The sequence below is a fragment of the Brassica rapa genome, chromosome A08, assembly GCF_000309985.2.
Source record: "Brassica rapa cultivar Chiifu-401-42 chromosome A08, CAAS_Brap_v3.01, whole genome shotgun sequence".
NCBI lineage: Eukaryota > Viridiplantae > Streptophyta > Magnoliopsida > Brassicales > Brassicaceae > Brassica > Brassica rapa.
The window spans coordinates 13,208,918-13,228,123 of NC_024802.2; the positions used below are offsets into that span (position 1 = coordinate 13,208,918).

Sequence of the window (19,206 nt, forward strand, 5' to 3'; positions counted from 1 at the left end):
TTGCTTCTGAAATATTACGGGTGATGGGGTTAGTAGCTTGAAGCTGTTGGGCTGGGTGAAGTTTTAGGGCAATGAAACGAGAGATGTCAGTTAGGTAGCAATGTGCAGTGCTGACCATTTAAGTGGAATGTAACTCTGCGTATATTTCAAAACATATTGTGTCAGGTCTTCGTCTCTCCTTGATTCCAAACACAAGTAAACAACAAGTAAAAAAGAAAATATCAAAGGGTTCTGTGAGGTTTTAACTTCTACAAATCAATACAGTTCTGAGATTTCTTTTTTGGTCAACTACATACATTTTTTTTGTCAACTACATACATGAGATCTCTTAGTACATACTATAAAAATGTTCTCTAGCTGAACAGTTATGTGATCCCAAATGGATGGTCGGCTGTGCATATAGTAGACCACAGAGGACAAAGATTGCAAAGACTCAGTGTAATTAAGAAATCGAATATGTTTTCATTAAAGCCACAGACCTAAGCATGCCTTCTTGAATTTGATATGATCCATCTTCACCCGGACATAACCCAATTCTCTACCAGCTCCAGGGTTGATTGTCAGATGGTCAAAGTCATTGCAATGTCAGTTAAAGACCAAGCTTCAAATCTAGCAAAGGAGTTTGAAGAAAAAGCGATTTAAGAAAACTACAAATTCTATATTCTTCAGATCAGGAAAGTTCACTGCCACAACAGCCATAGCAGCCTCATTTATAGCAAGACTTTGACTAAGTGAGAGAAGAAAGAAGAAAATACAGCAAAATCATGTGATGTAAGTTCAACTTCTGTTTCTTCGTTTGTTTTTGGTGGTGGTAATAAGACTAGAGAATGGACTTTGTGCTACACAAAAATGTCTTGGATTCTGAGTTTGGGTACATACTATATATACTTGAATGGAATGAACAGATTTGCTATTTAACTATGGCAGATTTACAGGAATATCTGCTCTATAACTGCTGCTTTCTCAATCTATGCTGATTTTTCGGTTTCGCGCTTGATCTGCAGTGCAGCCCTTACAACGTTCCCCCTTGTAAGAATCCCAATCTATTGTTGAAAGCAAACAAAAACAAGAAGGGAACAAGGATCAGAACAAGACTGAACAACAAATAAAGAAAAGATTGTGAATATGAGATCCTCTCACCAGTTTTCCATCTGAATCCACAACTGGTAATCTTCTGAACTTAGTTTCCAGAAGCAACCTGGAGACAACAAATGGTTACAGACTTGTCTGCAAGTGTTGCTTTCACATACTGAGCTTATATTCACAGAGGAGGATACCTGGCTGCATCTTCTAAATTGGTAGAACCACGGACAACCAGAGGAGAAGGGGTCATCAAGTCTCCAACAACTTGTCCATGTGTCTTACTTATCAGTTTCTGGAGTTCATTAAACGTCTGGAGAAAAGAGAAGTCGAAAGATCATACAACTAACCTCATTACCAGGAGAGTTTCATGCAAGCAAAATGGGGACAAGCACTAGTTCTCAAATAAATTGCAATAGAATGGGTTAGGTGTAGAAACATACTTTCCAGGTGCTGTCGACGTTAGGGAACAAGTTTGTTTCATTTTGGGAGCGGCCTATAATACCAAAAGACACTGAGATTAAGTTGCTTCACTAAAACAATTCCCATAAAGGTCCTCCTGTACAAGAAAACTATGTGCCCAACAATACTAAAAGATCTACTACAATTACGACTCAGTTCCTTCCTAACTGAAAAAAATATTAAACTGCATAATATAGTTTCTTATTGCGGAAAGAAAACCAACAGAAGACTGAAAAAAGCTTTGTGTAGATAAACACATTACCAGAAATGGAATCCAGTGCAAGCAAGTCGTAATCAGAAACAACACCAACCTGCAGGAGGGAGGCATTATAGCAGAGGACTAAGTAAGAAAGATATCAGACAAACAGCCAAAGCACTTGCTGTCCGGTTAATGAGGAGTTATTGTTCAAGATTCCTTCTAAAAAAAAAAAAGAGAGAATCATTCATACCAGTTTCCAATCATCATCAATTACAGGCAATCCAGTGACTTTCTTCTCAACCAGAAGTTCCAAAGCTGTTTTAAAATATAGCCAAAAAGACAGATTTAGAGACTTTAGGATGGTAGTTATCAGAAGCAACGGTTGTTATCCTCATTACCATCATCGACCGATGTTGAGGGCTTAACAACATGCAGATGCTGTCTCCCTGTCATGAAATCACCAACTGTGTAACCCTCGTTTCTTGCCTGAAACCCCCCAAACGAATCTCACATCATCAAACAGACAAGTTTCAATTTTTCTGACATGAAAGGGGATAAGTACTCACCGGAAGGGAGTCATTAACGCCGGCAGGAGCTGAGAAGACGGCAGAGGCGGTGATCCTCTGTGAAAAACTGGAGCGACGACGGCTGGAGAGAGGAGGAAGTGAGAAGGATGAAGAAGTGGGAAGAAGGCATTGACTGAGTGATGTAAGTAGTGGAAGTCGCGTTATGGGCATAGAACTGGAGAAAGAGACCGAACCCATGATGGCTTATCCTCCTCTGTTCCTCACGTATTCCAACGCAAAAACAAGTTTTTTTTTTTGTGGAAGGAATCTGAGAGAAACAAAGGTAATAAAAAAATTGCTAAAGGAGAGAGAAGAGGTGGAGAAGAAGAAGTAGACAAGTTGATGATGTCTTGGTGATAGGTGGTGGGGACACAGCCAGCCACACATCATGCTTACGCTTCTTCCTTTTGTGTTTTAGTTTCGAATTTCGATCTAAGAAGTAACAACCATTAATTTGAATCATCTTTTGATTTTATGTGTTCATGGATTGTTATGTCGTGATCGTTGAACCGAAGCCTAAACAAGTACAAGACTTAGACTAGATGTTGTTGACATGTGCTGAAAACATGATTCATGTGTTTTTTTTTGATCAAACAAACATTGCATTAATCTTAAGAGGTTTACTCTCCAGAGTTGGAGTTAGCTGTGGTAAAATCAAAAGATATAACATCAAAGAAAGACTTAAAAGTGATAGATATCAAACATGATGCATGTGTTAAGAAATGATATAAAGACTTGAACTAAACAAGAGGTGTGTTTCAAATCCGAGATCAATCATATTTCTTCATCAGGACCTGATCCCTATCCACTAGTAGTGCCAATCAATCAAAGAAGTAACTGGGTAAGAAAGTAAAACTGTTATGTTTTTCCTCATCAAACATGTTCAAAACTGGTTATAACAAAACAGAGAAAGGAGACTAGAAGCAACACTGGCAGTCAAAAGGGCACAGAGGCGTATTACCAGCATTGGCCTTATTGATACCAAGCTCATCTTCCGTGAACACTAGTAACCCATCTTCAGTCCTCTTCCTCGGTCCGGTTTTTTGGTTGCTGTTGAATCCCTCAACCTCGCTCCTCTTCCTCTTTGCCACTCTTGCTTTCTTCACAGGGGCCTCTCCTTTCTCACTCGTTTCAACTTCTACCTCCTTCTTCTTCTTCTTTCTCCCACCAAAAATATCATCAATCTCTTTCCCTATTTTACCAGTTTTTTTGGCTTGTACTGTGGCAGGTTTGACTCCTTCTTGGGGTAGCTGCTTCTTATTCTTTCCCCCACCAAAGATATCATCAATCTCTTTCCCAAGCTTACCAGGTTTCTTCTGCTGTAACGAAGGTTTGTCTCCAGCTTGGGATAGCTTCCTCATGGAGGAACTACTACTGTTACTCTTCTTCTTAGACATTTTCTTTTGATGAATATAACAGCACAATCTCAAAGACTTCACCTTCAACACCACATTCAAACTTTTAGAATCCTAATTTAACTTTATGACAACCTTGATGATGCAGTGATTCGATCTTGCTAAACCGATAACAACGCAATCAATTTGGATTCCCAATCTAAAACGCACAGAATCAATTAGATTAACTAATCTATTTACTTATCGATGGAGAAAACTTACATGTAGAAAGGAAGAAGAAGATCGAATAAGCTTGTTCTATTGGGAGGGTGATTGATTACTCCGAGATAACAATGGCGACGCACCGTTCCAAAACCCTAGCTCCTCCTTCAGAGACAGAAGGTTTTTAAATTTTAATGTTTTTGCTTGTAAGCCCCTGACTTTTAATAGTTTCATCAAATAAACCACTTATTTTATTTGTTACTTTTTTTTATTTCTTTTCAATTTTGTAGTTTTTTTGAATAAAGCCCATGAACTTTTTTAACAAGACAGTTTTTTATTTAGAATTCACGCGTTAATCTCCTTTTTTTTCAGTTCTAATTGTGTATTTGCATGTAGAGATTATACAAATATAACTATGGTTAAACAAAATAAAAAGCAGATAAGTTTTAACTTTTAAATTCATAAATGAAGTTTAAAACACACACAAAAGCAACGAAACAAACTCCAAGTCTCCAACTGTGATTGTATGGGGGGAGAGAGAACATAATAAAAAGCAAAGATCAAACTGGAAACACGAGAAGTTAAGAGAGGTTCAAGGAAGCGAGCTGCTCGGCTGCACCGCCAGCTGCAACGCTCCTGAGAACATCCATTGCCTCTGCAACTTTAGCCTCGAGAGCTTCTGGTGACTCCAAAAGATGGAGAACTTCGGTCTGGTCCATCTCCAAAAGCATCCCAGTCACTTTGGCTGCAGACTCTGCCTCGAGCTTCTCCACCAACGGGTACAGATTCTCACCCAGCATCTGTGTACAAACACAGACACAACTAGAGTTAGTCACAACATTCTAATAAATCCCAAACAAAAGGAGTCTTCTTTTAGAGATGATCCTCTCTCACTCACCGTCCTCTGTTGCTCTGGAGAAGCATTAGCCAGATTTGAAGCCAAAGTTCCAATGGGCAATGGCATGTTGTTGTTGCCCATGTCATATGGAGGCACATCGCCACCACTAACACCACGCCCTTGGGAGTACCGGATGTTCCGACCCCTTGGATGCATCTGATCACCACCCAGATAGATTGAAAAAAAATCATATGATGATGATGATGAACTATTGTATTAAAAGAGAGACATGAGCAAGTGAAGAGAGAGAACCTGGTGCTGCATCATGGGAGGTTGCTGCTGGAACTGTTGGATCCCTCCAGGGCGTCTTCCACCACCTCCAGGGCGCTGCTGATGTGGCTGAACCATAGGCATGAAGTAATTGGGTCCGTGGCCTCCACCTGGTCTCATCCCCGGAACAAGCTGCTGTTGGTATCCATATCCGGGCTGTGTCATTAACCACATAAAAAGGTTAATGATCTTATAATTGAATTCTATATCCAAGGTACAAGATAAACCATAGAACAATGATGATTACCTGGGGAGGAATCATGGTAGGAGGGGCTTGACCATAGAACATCTGCTGTCCAATACCAGGACCTCCCGGGGGAAACATTGGCATGCGAGGGCCAGCAGATGGCGGCATTGCAACTGGCCTCGGTTGTGAAAACTGAGCCTGTTCACATCATGTAAACACTCAGCAGCAGAAGATAAAAATGGAAACATAGATAGACAGCGTAGGTGTAGTTGGTATATCACAAGATGGGGAGATTCCAAGAGAAGCAAACCTGTAGTCTGACCCTTCTGTCTTCCTTCTTCTGCGCAATAGCAACATAGAGTGGCTTGCTTTCAACCATTTTACCACTCAACTGTGACATCTGCAACATCATTATTCCACTGTTAGTAACAACGAAGTGCCTTTCCTCACACATACATTGAACAAGTGTATATATCTGACTTACAGCTTCGGTTGCTTCCTCGGGAGTTGAGAATGCAACAAAACCCGAACCTTTGCTGATTCCACTAGGATCACGCATCACCTGCCATCATATTTAACCAAAACGCTTCTTATATAATGAAGCAAGAGAGTCGTCAATTCACTGAAAGAGAGAGAAGATACCGAACCTTGCAAGACGTAACAGTACCAAAAGGAGAGAATATCTCCTTGAGTTTCTCGTCAGAAATGCTAGGATCCAGATTCTTCACATACAAGTTTGAACTCTGAAACTTTTCAGCAGCTTCCTTCAAGTTCTGCTCATAACGGACCCTTAGTTCCGTTTCCCTCTCGGACTTCTTCTGGGCTCTACCAACATACCACTCCTTGTCATCAAACTTGTGCCCATTGAGAGCCTCCACAGCCCTGGCAGCATCATCAGCGTTTTCAAAGTTGACAAAGCCGAAGCCCTTAGACTTCCCTTCACCGTCTTTCATCACCACAGCGCTTGTGATCTTTCCATACTCGCTAAAAGCCTTCTTCAAGTCATCATCGGTTGTGCTTTCCCCGAGATTCTTCACGTACACGTTGGTAAACTTGGTTTTGTTAGCAGACGAGTCTCTTTCTTGTCTCCTGAGGAAAGGACCGACATACACTTGCTTGTCGTTAAGCAACATGCCGTTCAGTTTCTCGATAGCTTTCTGGGCGGATTCTTCAACAGCGTATTGCACAAACCCATAGCCTTTTGACTGGCCAGAAGCATCCACAGCCACCTTGCAGGAGACAATGTTCCCAAAGGTTGAAAAGGTGTCATGGAGTGCCTTGTGGTCGATGGCCAGGTCCAAATTCTTCATTATTATAACACCAGTAAGAAAGAGAGAGAGATAAAACAAACACACAACTGAAGAAAAACAACTAATTTTCTTACAAAGGCAGTCTAACATCAAAGACAAGACAAGAGTACCTTGATGAATATGTTACCAGCACCACTTCGGCGAACACTAGGATCACGGTGAGAGTACATAACCCTTATAGGTTTCCCATAGAGAGGCATGAAGTTCATTTCCTGGATTGCTCTCGCAGCTGCAAGGGAGAGAGCACAACGAATTAACACCAAAGGATCAACATTTACAGCACAACCCAATCAAATATTTACAGTATTACCCCTATCAACCAAACCTAACCAGAAAGGATCAACATTTATAAGTGGAAACCCTAATCCCCTTTCTAATAAAAATCGAAACTTTCTCATCTCAGAAGGCTTACCATCTTGAGGATTGGCGAAGTTGACGTAACCATACCCTAGCGACTTGCGAGTGGCCAAGTCTCTGCAAACCCTAACCGAAACCACTTGACCCATCTGGCTAAACGCCTCGAAAAGCTGCGAGTCAGTCACATTGAGATCCAGATCTCCAACATAGAGCGACGTCGTACCGATCTGGGCCGGAGCCTGAGCCGCCGCACTGGAGCCGTTAGCAGTCTGAACCTGAGCCATTCTCTCTCTTTTTTTTTTGGATTTTTGAAACTTTTTTCGATTTTTTTTGGGGGTTTTGAATTACTCTTCCCTCCCCTCTTCGTTATTTAGACTGAAAAAACAAATCGGGTACGATAACGAAGGAGAAATGAAGCGGAAAGTAAATAACACAACACAAAGATTGAGATTTTTTTTTTTTTGATCGGTTTACTTTTTCTGTTTTTTTTTCTCTTTTTGGGGGTATTAGAGGAGAGGGAAGATGAAAAAGGGTAGGAGCTTGCCGGCGGCGAAGCCTGCGACGGCGAGATAAGAGAAAAGGGTAGAGAGATTGTAGGCGAGACGAATTGGTGAAGATGGAAGAGAGAGTCTTGCGGTTTTGCTTTTTCTCTGCTTTTATATTACGGAAATATTATTTTTTATTTTTCGGAAGCCCTAGATTTGGACTTTGGGAAGATCTCAGCCGTTGGATTGAGTCTGGGGTAAAACCGTAATAGTTAAGGATTGGTTTTGTGGAAGTTGGTGATAAGGTCTTCGGTCGGGAAAAAAAAGTCAAACAGACGCGATTGTTGTGTCTGAATCGGATTAGTTTCCGGTTGGTTATTTGGTATTTCGGTACAAGAGATTTTGGTTTAAATCGAGTATTTTTTATTTTATCTTTGATCGGTTCAGATATTTGTTTGAAAAATTGAAGCGAATTGCAATTATCAAAGAGAAAAAACATTACGGTTTTAAAATGTTTTTTTTGAGAATCCTAGATATATTAATAAGAGTAGAGAAAAAAATGAATTTTAAGAAGATTATCTTGGTTTTATAAAGTTTTTAAGAGTTAGCTTATTCGGTTTTCAAGTTTGTCGGTTTTTTAAATGCTACGGAAATAAAACAAATTATATTTTGGTATTGTTTGGTTTATTCAATTTGGTTTTAGGTGTTATATATCGAGTTGTCCGGTCAATTTGATGAAAACCAATAATTTACTATGTACTAAAATTTAGTGAAACTCGGTTTATTTGGTTGCTATGTACCAAACCAATCAGTTCTTGTTTGCTGAACTTAACCAAAATAATTGGTTGGGTTTGCTTTCTGTTGTTGCAGCTTAGTGCTCAGCACAATGTATAGTTTGGTGATAAGGTCTTCTTTTGGAAAAAGTCAGAAACATGTGTGGCAGGCACCTTGGTATCTAGTTCATTAGAATACTAATGCTGTTACTGTATCGTAATATCATTATTACGCAAATTAGTCTAATATTCTTTCTACGCTTCTTGTTAGATTGGCAGATTGCACGTCTAAGTCAAGTATCACCATCTCCCTCACCATCATCCTCACTGGCACTGCTTTTTTGTTTAGCCAAAGCAGCTTCCTCAAAGTTAAGGAGTCTCCGACCAACGAGATAACGGTCATCACGGATAGAGTTATGAAGGTTTATGAACCAGACATGACATCTCTTTGCACAAGAAAAGAAGAGGCTCGCAGAGAGGCAACCTATCCAAGAGAACCTATAGACGGCGGAGTTTACAACCAGTGGATATCTGAGCATGGGGAACACTCCCTTCGCCAGGACATAAGGCACACATAATGCTGTCAGAAGTTTCATCAGGATAGGAGATACAATCTCTTTAAGCACCCATAACCCTTGAAGCCTTGAGAATCCATCTTCTTCTACTCTCTCAAACTTTGCTTTCCAACTATCATCCAGCAATATTATCTGTCCATTGTTGTCATTTTTAGTGACATGATACAACAAAAAAAAAAGAGTACTAACCGATGTTGTCCAGATTTTCAAAAAGATGAAGCCAAGAGCCCAGTCTTGATACAGGAGGAAGACAGGAGTTTCATCTACTGGGACTCTCATTGGGACAATCACCAATAGCTCAAGCACAAGTCCTATCAGCACTGGAATGATAAAAATCTGTTCAAACACACAGAATCAAATGAATTTGGAGTATTTTCAAATCTCTTAAAAATAAAACAACAGAATAAAAACTACTTTACCCATATGGCTACCAGGACCGAGCTCTTGAAGACAACCCCACACCATCTCCATATTTGGTTGAGCAAGACTGAAGTCCTTTCTGACTTCGAATGCTCGATAGCATACATGGTCCCAGATATGGTAGTCCAAAAGGCATATGTGCCAATGACAAAAGCATATAGGTCTACAAGATTTAGGAGGATATCAATGTTACAATTGTGTATTCTTCTCAAAGAATGAAGCAGAAGAGAAGGATTACCATTGCACTTGATGCCATGCGTTATAGGGAGAGTTGGGATGGCATTAAATAGAGCACGTCCAAGAGAAACTGATACAACTATCAATGCTGTGTTGAAGAGAAGAAGAGTAACCCATGCAGCAAGTAGAAGAAGGACTGCACGGAGCACAAAGATGTACCTGCATAAAAAGTTACATTCGTTTCAGGGTAAGGCCTAATGTAAATCTTGATGCACCTAGTCAAATCTATATACCATGCTTTAAGGTTATTTTTAAAGTAACAACTTACCCTGAATGAGATTGTTCTACATTCCCAGCGAGGACGAGGCTCCTGCTTGGGTCAACAGTTGCTGGAAGCACATCCATGGCCCTTTCAGGTTCACCATCTCCATTGTCCTGACCGACCTTGTCCTCTGGTCTTGGCAAGAGTAAGTCTGTCAAACCAAGCGCCAAGCAGACGCTGGTGAACCAGCAGCGTACAAGGGACTTAACCGTGGTCCAGAGTCTGAAATGCTCGATGATAAACTGCGTGCAGATTGTAAACAGGAGCAAGCCGGCAGGAATCTCAGTGAATGGATCAGATACACTGTGTAACATTCATTAGTTAGTAAAGACTTACTCAAAAAATCTACAATTAAAAAAGCAAGATTGCAAGCCCAACAATTCTTACGATATGTCAAGAGGGAAGACTGAAGGAGCCATTATAATAGCAAGCTTGACTGGTAAAAACACCAGCAAGATAATCAAACTCCCATACTTTACAGAATCGAACAAAAAATCCCGAGCAAACTTGTGTACTGTTTCTTCGATCAAGAACTGGAACGACTCATCATCATCATCATCTTCAGGATCATAAAGGAAAAACAAAGCTTCATGGCGAAGAACCTGCACAAAAAGTGGGAAAACAAATATTATTAGCACAGAGAAAAACATTTTATGAGGAAAGAAAGACCACTCACTCACTCACTCACGGTACCTTTAGAAGAAGTTCCTCCTCGCATATGCATATTTTCAACACGTACAACACTCCAACAGCCCAATGAACAAGTGAGCTTGCAAGCGGGGAAACTGATAAAAACTCTACTCTCTTGGACATAGTTTCACCAAACATACTAACCGTGCAAACATCTAGCCACCACCCACACATGAAGGGGAAGACCCCAAAGTAACAGGCAACCTTGGCTCCTAGTTTGATTCCTACCAACAACTGCCTAAGGAGAGGTGGTATAGTTTCTACTATCGAAGCAGCAACACCATAGACTCTACCAAAGTTCAATGGTTGCTGGCCCTTGAAATATCGAATCAGCGCAATGATTCCAAGGTAAAGGAAGACTACAAACATGTAGCCAACAGTGAGAGTTGTAACATCATCATATAGCTTTGATGGTCTAGCAACAAAACCTTTCAAGAGATCAGCAGCAGCAACATGATGCAATATAATAAACCGTCCTAGTGTGAAGGGCACAAAGATGACAACACCAAGAAATATCATATTGCATGCCACAATCTGCAGAGTTATATATAAGATTTTAAATGAGAGAACAAATGTGTAACACTGAACCAAAAGATGACAACATTCAACTTACAGCAAAGACAATCTTAGCCAAGCGAAACAGAGGACTCTGTATTCGAACCAGCTCGTTAAATAGAAAGTTTCTTCCCAAATGCCTAAAGAAGTTCCTCAGTGAAGCAGCTTTATGGAGAATGAAGATGATAATTGCAGATAGTAAGAAACCAAGCAAACAATCTGTTAGGACAAGTACGGTGGACATGTGACTTAAGAACAGCCTCCGAGCTTCACCAAAACTCTTGACGAAAGACAATCTCCATGTCCAAAACATAATGAAAGAAACAGTGAGAAGACAGGCCAAAAGCACTAAACTCAACCGCAGAGAGGCGTGCGAAACACGGCAACGCCAAACTTTCATCGCAATGCCAACAACAAACTCCTTCAAAGGGAGTCTCGTGGGAGCCTTTTCATCATAAAGCGGTGAGAATGAAAAACGATGCTTGCAAACCTGCACAAGGCTTCTTCTTTTGAGGAACCGCAACAACATCTATAATAAACCGAGAGAAGAAGAAGTGAAACCTCGCATCGATGAGCTTTGGAGTAGCTAAGCCATTGAAGGAGGCAATCTTAGTGCACAAACTTGATGCTTCCCCTGCAGACACATGGATATTGAAGTGGATTGTCTGCATCCCTTGGAGTTCTGCAGATTCTGCAAACGTCCTCATCATCTTCTTCTTCTTCTTCATTATCAATGTACCTTGCCGTAGCAGTTGCTTGAGCCATGGTGGTGTATGGGAGACGCCTGAACCCTTGTAGCAAGGATAAAAAGGGAAAAGAGGTTATAAAAAAATAAAAAGAAATTTGTATTTCCGTACTACGACCTTGCTCGGCAAGGCGAAATTATTTGTGTCTTTTGATTTTTCTTTTCTTTAAATATTATGAATCCAAAATTTTAGTTAAGAAAACTATATACTTGTGCTTAAAAAATAAAAAAATAAAAAAAAAATAAAATAAAATATATTATGTTGTATTGTGGAAGTTTATTTAGTTCAATGGTTTTGTTAAAGATTCGTCAATGTTTTAACATCTTAAAATCTATGTTCTAGTCTTAGAAAGTGACAAAGTGTAATTTATCATTAATTATGCAGATTAGTAGAAAATACATATCATCCCAGAGATGAGGATAAGTTTCTACCAACTTATATATTTGTGTAGGAAAAAAGAAAAATGGGAGATTATGGAAAAATATCTCAAAACATAACTTTCCATAACCTCTCTAGATTTCAATTAAAAAAATTTCATTAATTAATTTTATTTTCTGGTTTTAATTAATTTTAGTTATTTAATAAAGTTATAAAAATTATAATAATTCACAATTCAGTTAATTCAATATGGTTGTCGAACCACCCAATAATATTTTTTTGTATTTTGTAATAGAATAAATCTTTGCTAAAAAAATCTATTTTTGACAATACTATACGTTAAGAAGTTTTTTGTTAAGTTAGACTATTTACCAATCTATAATAATTAATTTTGATATTAGTCTAGATTTTTTTAACAATAATCTAAAGTTTATTTGTAGAGAAAATTATATGTTCTTGAATTTAACAACTAACATATGATCCATGACTCCATGTATTACTCAAAATCTAATCAGTACACATCGGATCTCATTTATTCTCATATGCTTGTGATTCTTGATACTTAGGCTCAAATCTGAGAATTTGAAGACCATAAATCTTAACAAAGCTGATAAACAGATTTTTCCGGCAAAACCGCAAAAATGTGTTTTTCCCACTAAAAAACAAAAATGCATATTTCCATAAAACAAATTTTTCGGCTGAAATAGTAAAAACACAGTTTCCCGCCAAAAACATAAAACTGCACAAAAACCGAAAAACACATTTTCTTGCCAAAACCGGAAAATTGCATTTTCCCACCAAAACCAGAAAAGACATTTTCCCGCCGAAACCGAAAAACCGCATTTTCTCGCTGAAACCGGAAAACGCATTTTCCCGTTGAAACCAGAAAACCATTTTCCCGCCGAAACCAGAAAAACGTATTTTCCCGCTAAAGCCACAAAACACACTTTTTTGTCAAAACACATTTTCCGCAAAAACCGTAAAAAATATTTTCCGCGAAAAATGAAAAAAATGCACTTTTCCGTAAAAAAAAGAAGCAAAAATGCGCATTTCCGCCAAAACCGCAAAAATACATTTTCTCGCCAAAACCACGAACATGCACTTTTCGTCAAAAACACATTTTCCGCCAAAACCGACAAAAAGTATTTCCCGCCACAACCGTAAAAACGCAATTTTCTCGCCAAAATTGTAAATACGTATTATCTTGTCAAAACCAAAAAACGTACTTTTTGTCAAGTACTCATTTATCCGCAAAAATCGCAAAAATTATTTTCCGCCAAAACCGTAAAAAAATATATTTTCTCGAATTAAAAAGAAAATTAGTCATTTCATTAATAAGTCCACCTCGATGAAGATGCAAGTTAAAAAATAAAAAAAGTAAACGAACATAATTGCTTTCAGATGATTCATCTGGATGCATAGACGAAATGAAAGAAACAAACAACATCCAGATGGAACATCTGGATAAGGCATATAGATGGACCATTTGGATGTATCTTCTAGATGTACAAACGAACACAGCCATATACAATACTGAACTGAAGTTTTGAGGCACAAGGTTCTTGTGTTGTTAATTTAGGTTGATGTTATAAGTGTAAAAACAAAAGAAAATCCCTTTATGTTTGATTTTCCAAACAATACAAATAACATCTTATATTTCATAAGTATTTTTTTTTTGAACCACAATATTTCATAAGATTAAAAAAAATCCTTTTCATTATTGATTTTGTAGATAATCAAAGGGATTTTTGCAAAATTGACCTACAACTTAAAGTCAAACACAAAACTAACCTCCCTTTTTTTTGAAAATTGGTTTTGCCCTATTCACCCCACAAGTTCAAATAATTTACGAAAATGCCATCAATTTTTTTTTTTCTTTTTTTTTCGAAAATGACATTTTTACTCTCTCACCCTCATCATCTTCAAGTAATTACAAGATTGCCATTGTCATCAATACCACAACCACCATGAACAACCAATTTGAAGCTCTTAATGCTCCCAAAATCGATTTACCCTTCTTCTTTTTCCATTCTTGTGAACTAAACACAACATATCTCTCACTTTCTCTCAACAATGAGCTAAAAAAACCCAAGATTTTGATTCTAAAATTTTTATGGTTCATAGAGTCATAGAAGCTAACGATTATGGGTGGGTGACTTTCGTTTGTGATTCTGTGGGCTTGGAGAAGCCTTATGTATGCTAAGGAACTTATCTCACCAATTTAAGGTATGACATCGAGTTTTTTTCCAGATCTGTTCGTCAGACGACTTACTTGGGAAGTCGTCTGGCTGTAGACGACTTACCTTTCAGTCGTCTGGCTGTAGACGACTTACCTGGAAGTCGTCTGGTCAACGCAGAGGTTATTTTTGCAATTGACTTTGAAATCTGTAACCTGAGACGACTGAAAGTTAAGTCGTCTACTATTGTTTGGTTTCAAAAAAAATTCCAAAGAACCTAGACGACTTACATTTCAGTCGTCATAGGTTAGTTTTGCATTTGACTGGATAATTTCAGAAGTTTGACTTCCCCAGACGACTTACATTTCAGTCGTCTGGCAAAAATTAAAATAATAATATTTTTTAAAAGTAGACGACTTAAAGTTAAGTCGTCATAGGTTAGTTTTGCAATTGAAAAAAAAAACTTCAAGATTTAATTATACACAGACGACTTATAATTCAGTCGTCCACCAGACGACTTAATTGTAAGTCGTCCAGGACTTTTTTCCGAGATTCTGGTCAAACCTCGTAAATCCTGGACGACTTACATTTCAGTCGTCTCGTGGACGACTGAATTATAAGTCGTCTGTATATAATTAAATCTTGAAGTTTTTTTTTTCAATTGCAAAACTAACCTATGACGACTTAACTTTAAGTCGTCTACTTTTAAAAAAATATTATTATTTTAATTTTCACTAGACGACTGAAATGTAAGTCGTCCAAAAAGTCAAACTTCTGAAATAATCCAGTCAAATGCAAAACTAACCTCTGACGACTGAAATGTAAGTCGTCTAGCTTTTTTGGAGTTTTTTTTTAACCAAACAATAGTAGACGACTTAACTTTCAGTCGTCCAAAATAACAGATTTCAAAGTCAATTGCAAAAATAACCTCTGCGTTGACCAGACGACATATAGTTTAGTCGTCTAGACAACTTAGATTGAAGTCGTCCGCGTCTTCTCCACTAGTTTTTAAGTCTTCTACATTAGTTTTTGAATAACTTGTATTTTTAAGAGTGATAAGTAACTTCAAGATATGTAAAACTCATATTTACAAAATATGTTCTCTTCCTTAGTTTTACTAAATTTGACTAAGTTTTTCAATGCAAACTTATAAAAAATATGATATGCTTTGACTAGTTACTATTGTTTGTTTCCATCTCTTACCAACATTCTTGTTTATTATGATGAGAAAAAGGCCATTGGAGTTTATTATTGCATATGAGAGATCCAAAGATAAGAAAAAGGCTACTGAAGTCTATTATTTCATTGATTTGTAAATGTGTAAACACATTGTTAGCACATTTAATACATCTTGGAAAACATTATTACTGATTTTACAAAAAATTCACAACTAAAAGAGTATACATGCAATTCACAAAACAGACCACAAACAAAACTATTATAGATCATTCATCTACAAAGACAAGCTTGGATTCCACTTGAGTAGACAAGACCAGACAACTTTTAAGAAGTCCAGACGACTTCTAAGAAGTCCAGACGACTTCCAGGAAGTTCAGACGACTTTGCCAGAAGACTTTTAGGAAGTTCAGACGACTTCCAGACGACTTTACAGGAAGTCCAGACGACTTTTAGAAAGTCCAGACGACTTCCAGACGACTTCCAGACGACTTCCAGACGACTAACAAGTAAGTCGTCCCAGAAGTCTTCCAGATCTGAAAAACCTGCATTTTAAATCCAGATCTGAAAAACCTGCATATTCAAAAACGTTCAAATGGCTTAAAAACAGAAAAAATGAATGGAAGATTAGATAAATCTACCTTTACAGAACACACAAAAATACATATCAAAAAATAATTGATCTACCTTTAAATTAGTGGAAGATGAGTACCATCTAATTAAAAACCTGCAAAAAAAAAATAGATTAGTAACAAAGACATGAGACAAAATTGAAAAATTCATATAAAGTTTGGTGTTTTCAAGTCAAAGAGATTAGAGTGGGTTTGGAGAGTTTTAGTTTGGGAAAAAAGTAAGAACTTTATACAACAAGAAGTTACCAAATGAAGAAAAATCAGACATAAGAACTTACCAAAACGCTCAGAAAAATCCAGACAACTTCCTAGAAGTCCAGACGACTTCCTAGAAGTCCAGACGACTTCCTGGAAGTCCAGACGACTTCCTGGAAGTCCAGACGACTTCGTGGAAGTCCAGACGACTTTGTCAGAAGACTTCCAAGAAGTCCAGACGACTTCCAGACGACTTCCAGACGACTAACAGGTAAGTCGTCCCAGAAGTCTTCCAGATCTGAAAAACCTGCACATCAAATCCAGATCTGAAAAACCTGCATATCCAAAAACGTTCAAATGACTTAAAAATAGAGAAAATGAGTGGAAGATTAGATAAATCTACATTTATAGAACACACAAAAATACATATCTAAAATTAATAGATCTACCTCTAAATTAGTGGAAGATGAGTACCACTTGATTAAAAACCTGCAAAAGAGATAGATTAGTAAGAAATACATGAGACAAAACTGAAAAATTTATATAAAGTTTGGTGTTTTCAAGTCAAAGAGATTAGAGAGAGGTTGGAGAGTTTTAGAATGATGAACATTACATTTTTGTTGCAGCCATTTGAGAGGAGGAGAGAGAATGTGTAAATTTTTCTTTATATAGGGAGACAAAAAATCCAATTAGATTAAATATTTTTGACTCAGACGACTTCCTGGACGACTTACATTTCAGTCGTCTGGTGAAGAAATTAAAACAGACGACTTACATGTAAGTCGTCCAGAAGAGTTTAATATTTTTAGCGGGAAATTAAATATTTTTAGCGGGAAACTAAAATAGAAGACTTTCCAGACGACTTACAAGTAAGTCGTCTGGACGACTGAAATATACGTCGTCCGGGTAAATTATTCAACAGACGACTGAAACTTTCCAGACGACTTACAAGTAAGTCGTCTGGACGACTGAAATATACGTCGTCCGGGTAAATTATTCAACAGACGACTGAAATATAAGTCGTCCACACCCTAAACATAACCCCTAAACTTAATTATCTAATTAAACACTTCATAAAACCAAATCAAACTTGAAAAGTGTTTACTATACACAGAAATAAACACATATAAGTGAAAACTAATTTTTGAAAAAAACATTTTAGTTTTCCAAAATCTAACCCTAACAATACATACAATACTACAACATATGTTTGCCAAACTCCTAAACCAAAGTATTTCATGATTCACTACTTCCACTCATCTATCTTCAAAACAAATCAATTTTATCATATCTTAATTTATATCAGTTAAAACTGTTTATAATTACTTGATTTTTATTTTTTAAGCATCAAAATATTTTTTTACAAGATTTATAAATTATTTTTAAAGTAAACTGGTACCAGACGACTTACACTTCAGTCGTCCAGACGACTTCCAACATCTCAGACGACTCAGACGATTTACTGGGGCTATATTCGTAAAAATGGCTTCTGTTTTTTTGTTTGGTCACAAGGGGCTGAGCTGTAATTTCACTAGGCTTTTAGGTTAGTTTTGCATTTGATTCAAGTTTGAGTATAGGTTTGGGATTAAAATCAAGTTGTGGGTTAGTTTTGGCAAAAACCCCATAATCAAAAGTCATATTTCCTTTTTCTGTTTGGGAACCGACTCTGAGTAGTAGGAAGGGTCATCTACTCTCTATAAAAAGAAACCTCTCATCTCTCAATAGCTCACAAAAGCAAACAACTAGAAACAAAACAACAACAACAACAAGAAAACATCGATTTTTAATCAAAGAAAAGAAAGAAGAAACGATATGGGTCTCTCTAAGGCACGCAAGCTACTCTTAATCCTCGTGATCACTGCTTACCTCTTTTCCGGGACTGCTCATGCATGGAGCTGGAGCTGGGGTTCTGGCCAATCCGGTTCGAATTGGGGATGGGGATGGGGCTCCGATGACAACTCTGGCTCGGGTTCAGGTGGTTCAAACCCGAACTCGGGTGGTGGTTCAAGCTGGGGTTGGGGATGGAGCTCGAACGGAACAGATACAAACTGGGGTTGGGGAAGCAGCTCTGGCTCAAGTGGCACCGGCTCTACACATAAAAGCTACCACAACCACACGACCCCATCAACCCACTCGAACGGCTCAGGCTCAAACAAGACACGCGGCAGTATTGGCTCTTCACACAAAAACCACACGGCTCAAGTATCGTCTAGAAGAAAGATTGAGGTTACTGTGTGGAAGAACGGATTCGATTACCAAGAATGGGCTTCAAAGCATGCACCCTTCCTCACCAACGATGTCCTTTCTTTCAAGTACAACGATAAATAAAGTCAATCCAAGACGAAGCACAACAATAACAAGGACGATGTCTACTTGCTTCCAGACTTGAAGAGCTACAAGAGATGCGATGTGAGCAGAGGGAAGAAGCTAGTCGCGAGAGGAGGCTCATCATCAGGGTTTAAGTTGCTTCTCCGCAAGACTCATGAGACTTACTTCTTCGCTAGTGGAGACCACAACGGCTGCAACCACAACATGAAGTTCTCTATCTCCCCGATTCCTCGCTCTTCTTCACACACTAAACCCTAAATATCACTTCACTACTTTGTTTCCTTGTTAGATTCTGTTTAGTTTCCTTTTTTTCTTTTGTTTCTTGTGCTTCAAGTAAATGATGGATTGATTTATTACAAATTTATTTGGAGATAATATGATTTATCTTATATATTTAAATAGAAGTCATGACTTTTTTCATGTGTGATTTTTTAATTTGTACCATCACTTAGAAATCTTATTAAATATATTTTACTAAGACTTATAATACATAAAATCTTTAAAATACTTTAATCATAATATCTTTTAATTTTAATTTATAATTTTAACAAATCTGTTTTAAAAGATTTTTACAAGATCTTCATTTTCGAAATTATATTTAAATATTTTCACTAATTTTGAAATTCTTTTGAAATATTATTATAATTAATATATTCAGTTATCGTTTATAAAATGAAAAATAAAAAAATCTA

The 19,206-nt window shown here is 37.7% G+C and overlaps 5 protein-coding genes across 7 annotated transcripts; 1 reads left to right on the top strand and 4 right to left on the bottom strand.

The window, feature by feature from the left end:
• Positions 1–715: 715 nt before the first annotated feature.
• On the bottom strand, positions 716–2,625 carry LOC103834438 (CBS domain-containing protein CBSX2, chloroplastic). The gene is made up of 8 exons (XM_009110506.3): positions 2,308–2,625; positions 2,140–2,227; positions 1,992–2,056; positions 1,805–1,853; positions 1,524–1,576; positions 1,278–1,393; positions 1,141–1,198; positions 716–1,043 (listed from the first exon to the last, which is right to left on the bottom strand). Exons 1-8 carry the CDS (start codon positions 2,503–2,505, stop codon positions 969–971), a joined length of 702 nt encoding a protein of 233 aa, XP_009108754.1. The 5' UTR covers positions 2,506–2,625; the 3' UTR covers positions 716–968.
• Positions 2,626–3,070: 445 nt separating this feature from the next.
• LOC103834440 (uncharacterized protein C6G9.01c) lies at positions 3,071–4,087 on the bottom strand. Of its 3 annotated transcripts, none has more exons than XM_033276692.1 (3): positions 3,924–4,050; positions 3,787–3,823; positions 3,071–3,746 (listed from the first exon to the last, which is right to left on the bottom strand). In XM_033276692.1, the coding sequence occupies exon 3, from the start codon at positions 3,702–3,704 to the stop codon at positions 3,225–3,227; it is 480 nt and encodes a 159-aa protein (XP_033132583.1). In that variant the 5' UTR covers positions 3,705–3,746; positions 3,787–3,823; positions 3,924–4,050; the 3' UTR covers positions 3,071–3,224. The 3 variants fall into 3 exon arrangements, with proteins under 3 accessions (XP_033132583.1, XP_033132582.1, XP_009108755.1); XM_033276691.1 differs by having other exon boundaries at positions 3,787–3,861; XM_009110507.3 differs by lacking the exon at positions 3,787–3,823 and having other exon boundaries at positions 3,924–4,087.
• A 205-nt stretch (positions 4,088–4,292) lies between these two features.
• LOC103834441 (polyadenylate-binding protein 2) lies at positions 4,293–7,524 on the bottom strand. The gene is made up of 9 exons (XM_009110508.3): positions 6,941–7,524; positions 6,639–6,757; positions 5,866–6,522; positions 5,703–5,780; positions 5,529–5,618; positions 5,279–5,416; positions 5,014–5,187; positions 4,762–4,917; positions 4,293–4,663 (listed from the first exon to the last, which is right to left on the bottom strand). The coding sequence occupies exons 1-9, from the start codon at positions 7,167–7,169 to the stop codon at positions 4,445–4,447; spliced, it is 1,860 nt and encodes a 619-aa protein (XP_009108756.1). The 5' UTR covers positions 7,170–7,524; the 3' UTR covers positions 4,293–4,444.
• Positions 7,525–8,436: 912 nt separating this feature from the next.
• LOC103834540 (probable E3 ubiquitin ligase SUD1) lies at positions 8,437–13,961 on the bottom strand. The gene is made up of 6 exons (XM_033278073.1): positions 10,331–13,961; positions 10,025–10,239; positions 9,644–9,940; positions 9,377–9,534; positions 9,138–9,301; positions 8,437–9,054 (listed from the first exon to the last, which is right to left on the bottom strand). Exons 1-6 carry the CDS (start codon positions 10,844–10,846, stop codon positions 8,437–8,439), a joined length of 1,968 nt encoding a protein of 655 aa, XP_033133964.1. The 5' UTR covers positions 10,847–13,961.
• A 3,624-nt stretch (positions 13,962–17,585) lies between these two features.
• Positions 17,586–19,088, top strand: LOC103834442 (fibrinogen alpha-1 chain). Its single transcript, XM_009110509.3, has one exon. It carries the CDS (start codon positions 17,999–18,001, stop codon positions 18,512–18,514), a length of 516 nt encoding a protein of 171 aa, XP_009108757.1. The 5' UTR covers positions 17,586–17,998; the 3' UTR covers positions 18,515–19,088.
• Positions 19,089–19,206: the final 118 nt, after the last annotated feature.

Excerpts from the sequence above, each read along its gene's own strand:
- LOC103834438 (XM_009110506.3), bottom strand. The coding sequence starts at position 2,505 with ATGGGTTCGGTCTCTTTCTCCAGTTCTATGCCCATAACGCGACTTCCA. Across the intron at positions 1,577-1,804 it reads TGCACTGGATTCCATTTCTG|GCCGCTCCCAAAATGAAACA; the intron begins GTAATGTGTTTA and ends TTGGTATTATAG. Across the intron at positions 1,394-1,523 it reads ACGTCGACAGCACCTGGAAA|ACGTTTAATGAACTCCAGAA; the intron begins GTATGTTTCTAC and ends TCTTTTCTCCAG.
- LOC103834442 (XM_009110509.3), top strand. The coding sequence starts at position 17,999 with ATGGGTCTCTCTAAGGCACGCAAGCTACTCTTAATCCTCGTGATCACT.
- LOC103834540 (XM_033278073.1), bottom strand. The coding sequence starts at position 10,846 with ATGATATTTCTTGGTGTTGTCATCTTTGTGCCCTTCACACTAGGACGG. Across the intron at positions 10,240-10,330 it reads AGGAGGAACTTCTTCTAAAG|GTTCTTCGCCATGAAGCTTT; the intron begins GTACCGTGAGTG and ends CTTTTTGTGCAG. Across the intron at positions 9,535-9,643 it reads GTAGAACAATCTCATTCAGG|GTACATCTTTGTGCTCCGTG; the intron begins GTAAGTTGTTAC and ends CTTTTTATGCAG.
- LOC103834441 (XM_009110508.3), bottom strand. The coding sequence starts at position 7,169 with ATGGCTCAGGTTCAGACTGCTAACGGCTCCAGTGCGGCGGCTCAGGCT. Across the intron at positions 6,523-6,638 it reads CTGGTAACATATTCATCAAG|AATTTGGACCTGGCCATCGA; the intron begins GTACTCTTGTCT and ends ATAATAATGAAG. Across the intron at positions 4,918-5,013 it reads CTCCCATGATGCAGCACCAG|ATGCATCCAAGGGGTCGGAA; the intron begins GTTCTCTCTCTT and ends GGTGGTGATCAG.
- LOC103834440 (XM_009110507.3), bottom strand. The coding sequence starts at position 3,704 with ATGTCTAAGAAGAAGAGTAACAGTAGTAGTTCCTCCATGAGGAAGCTA.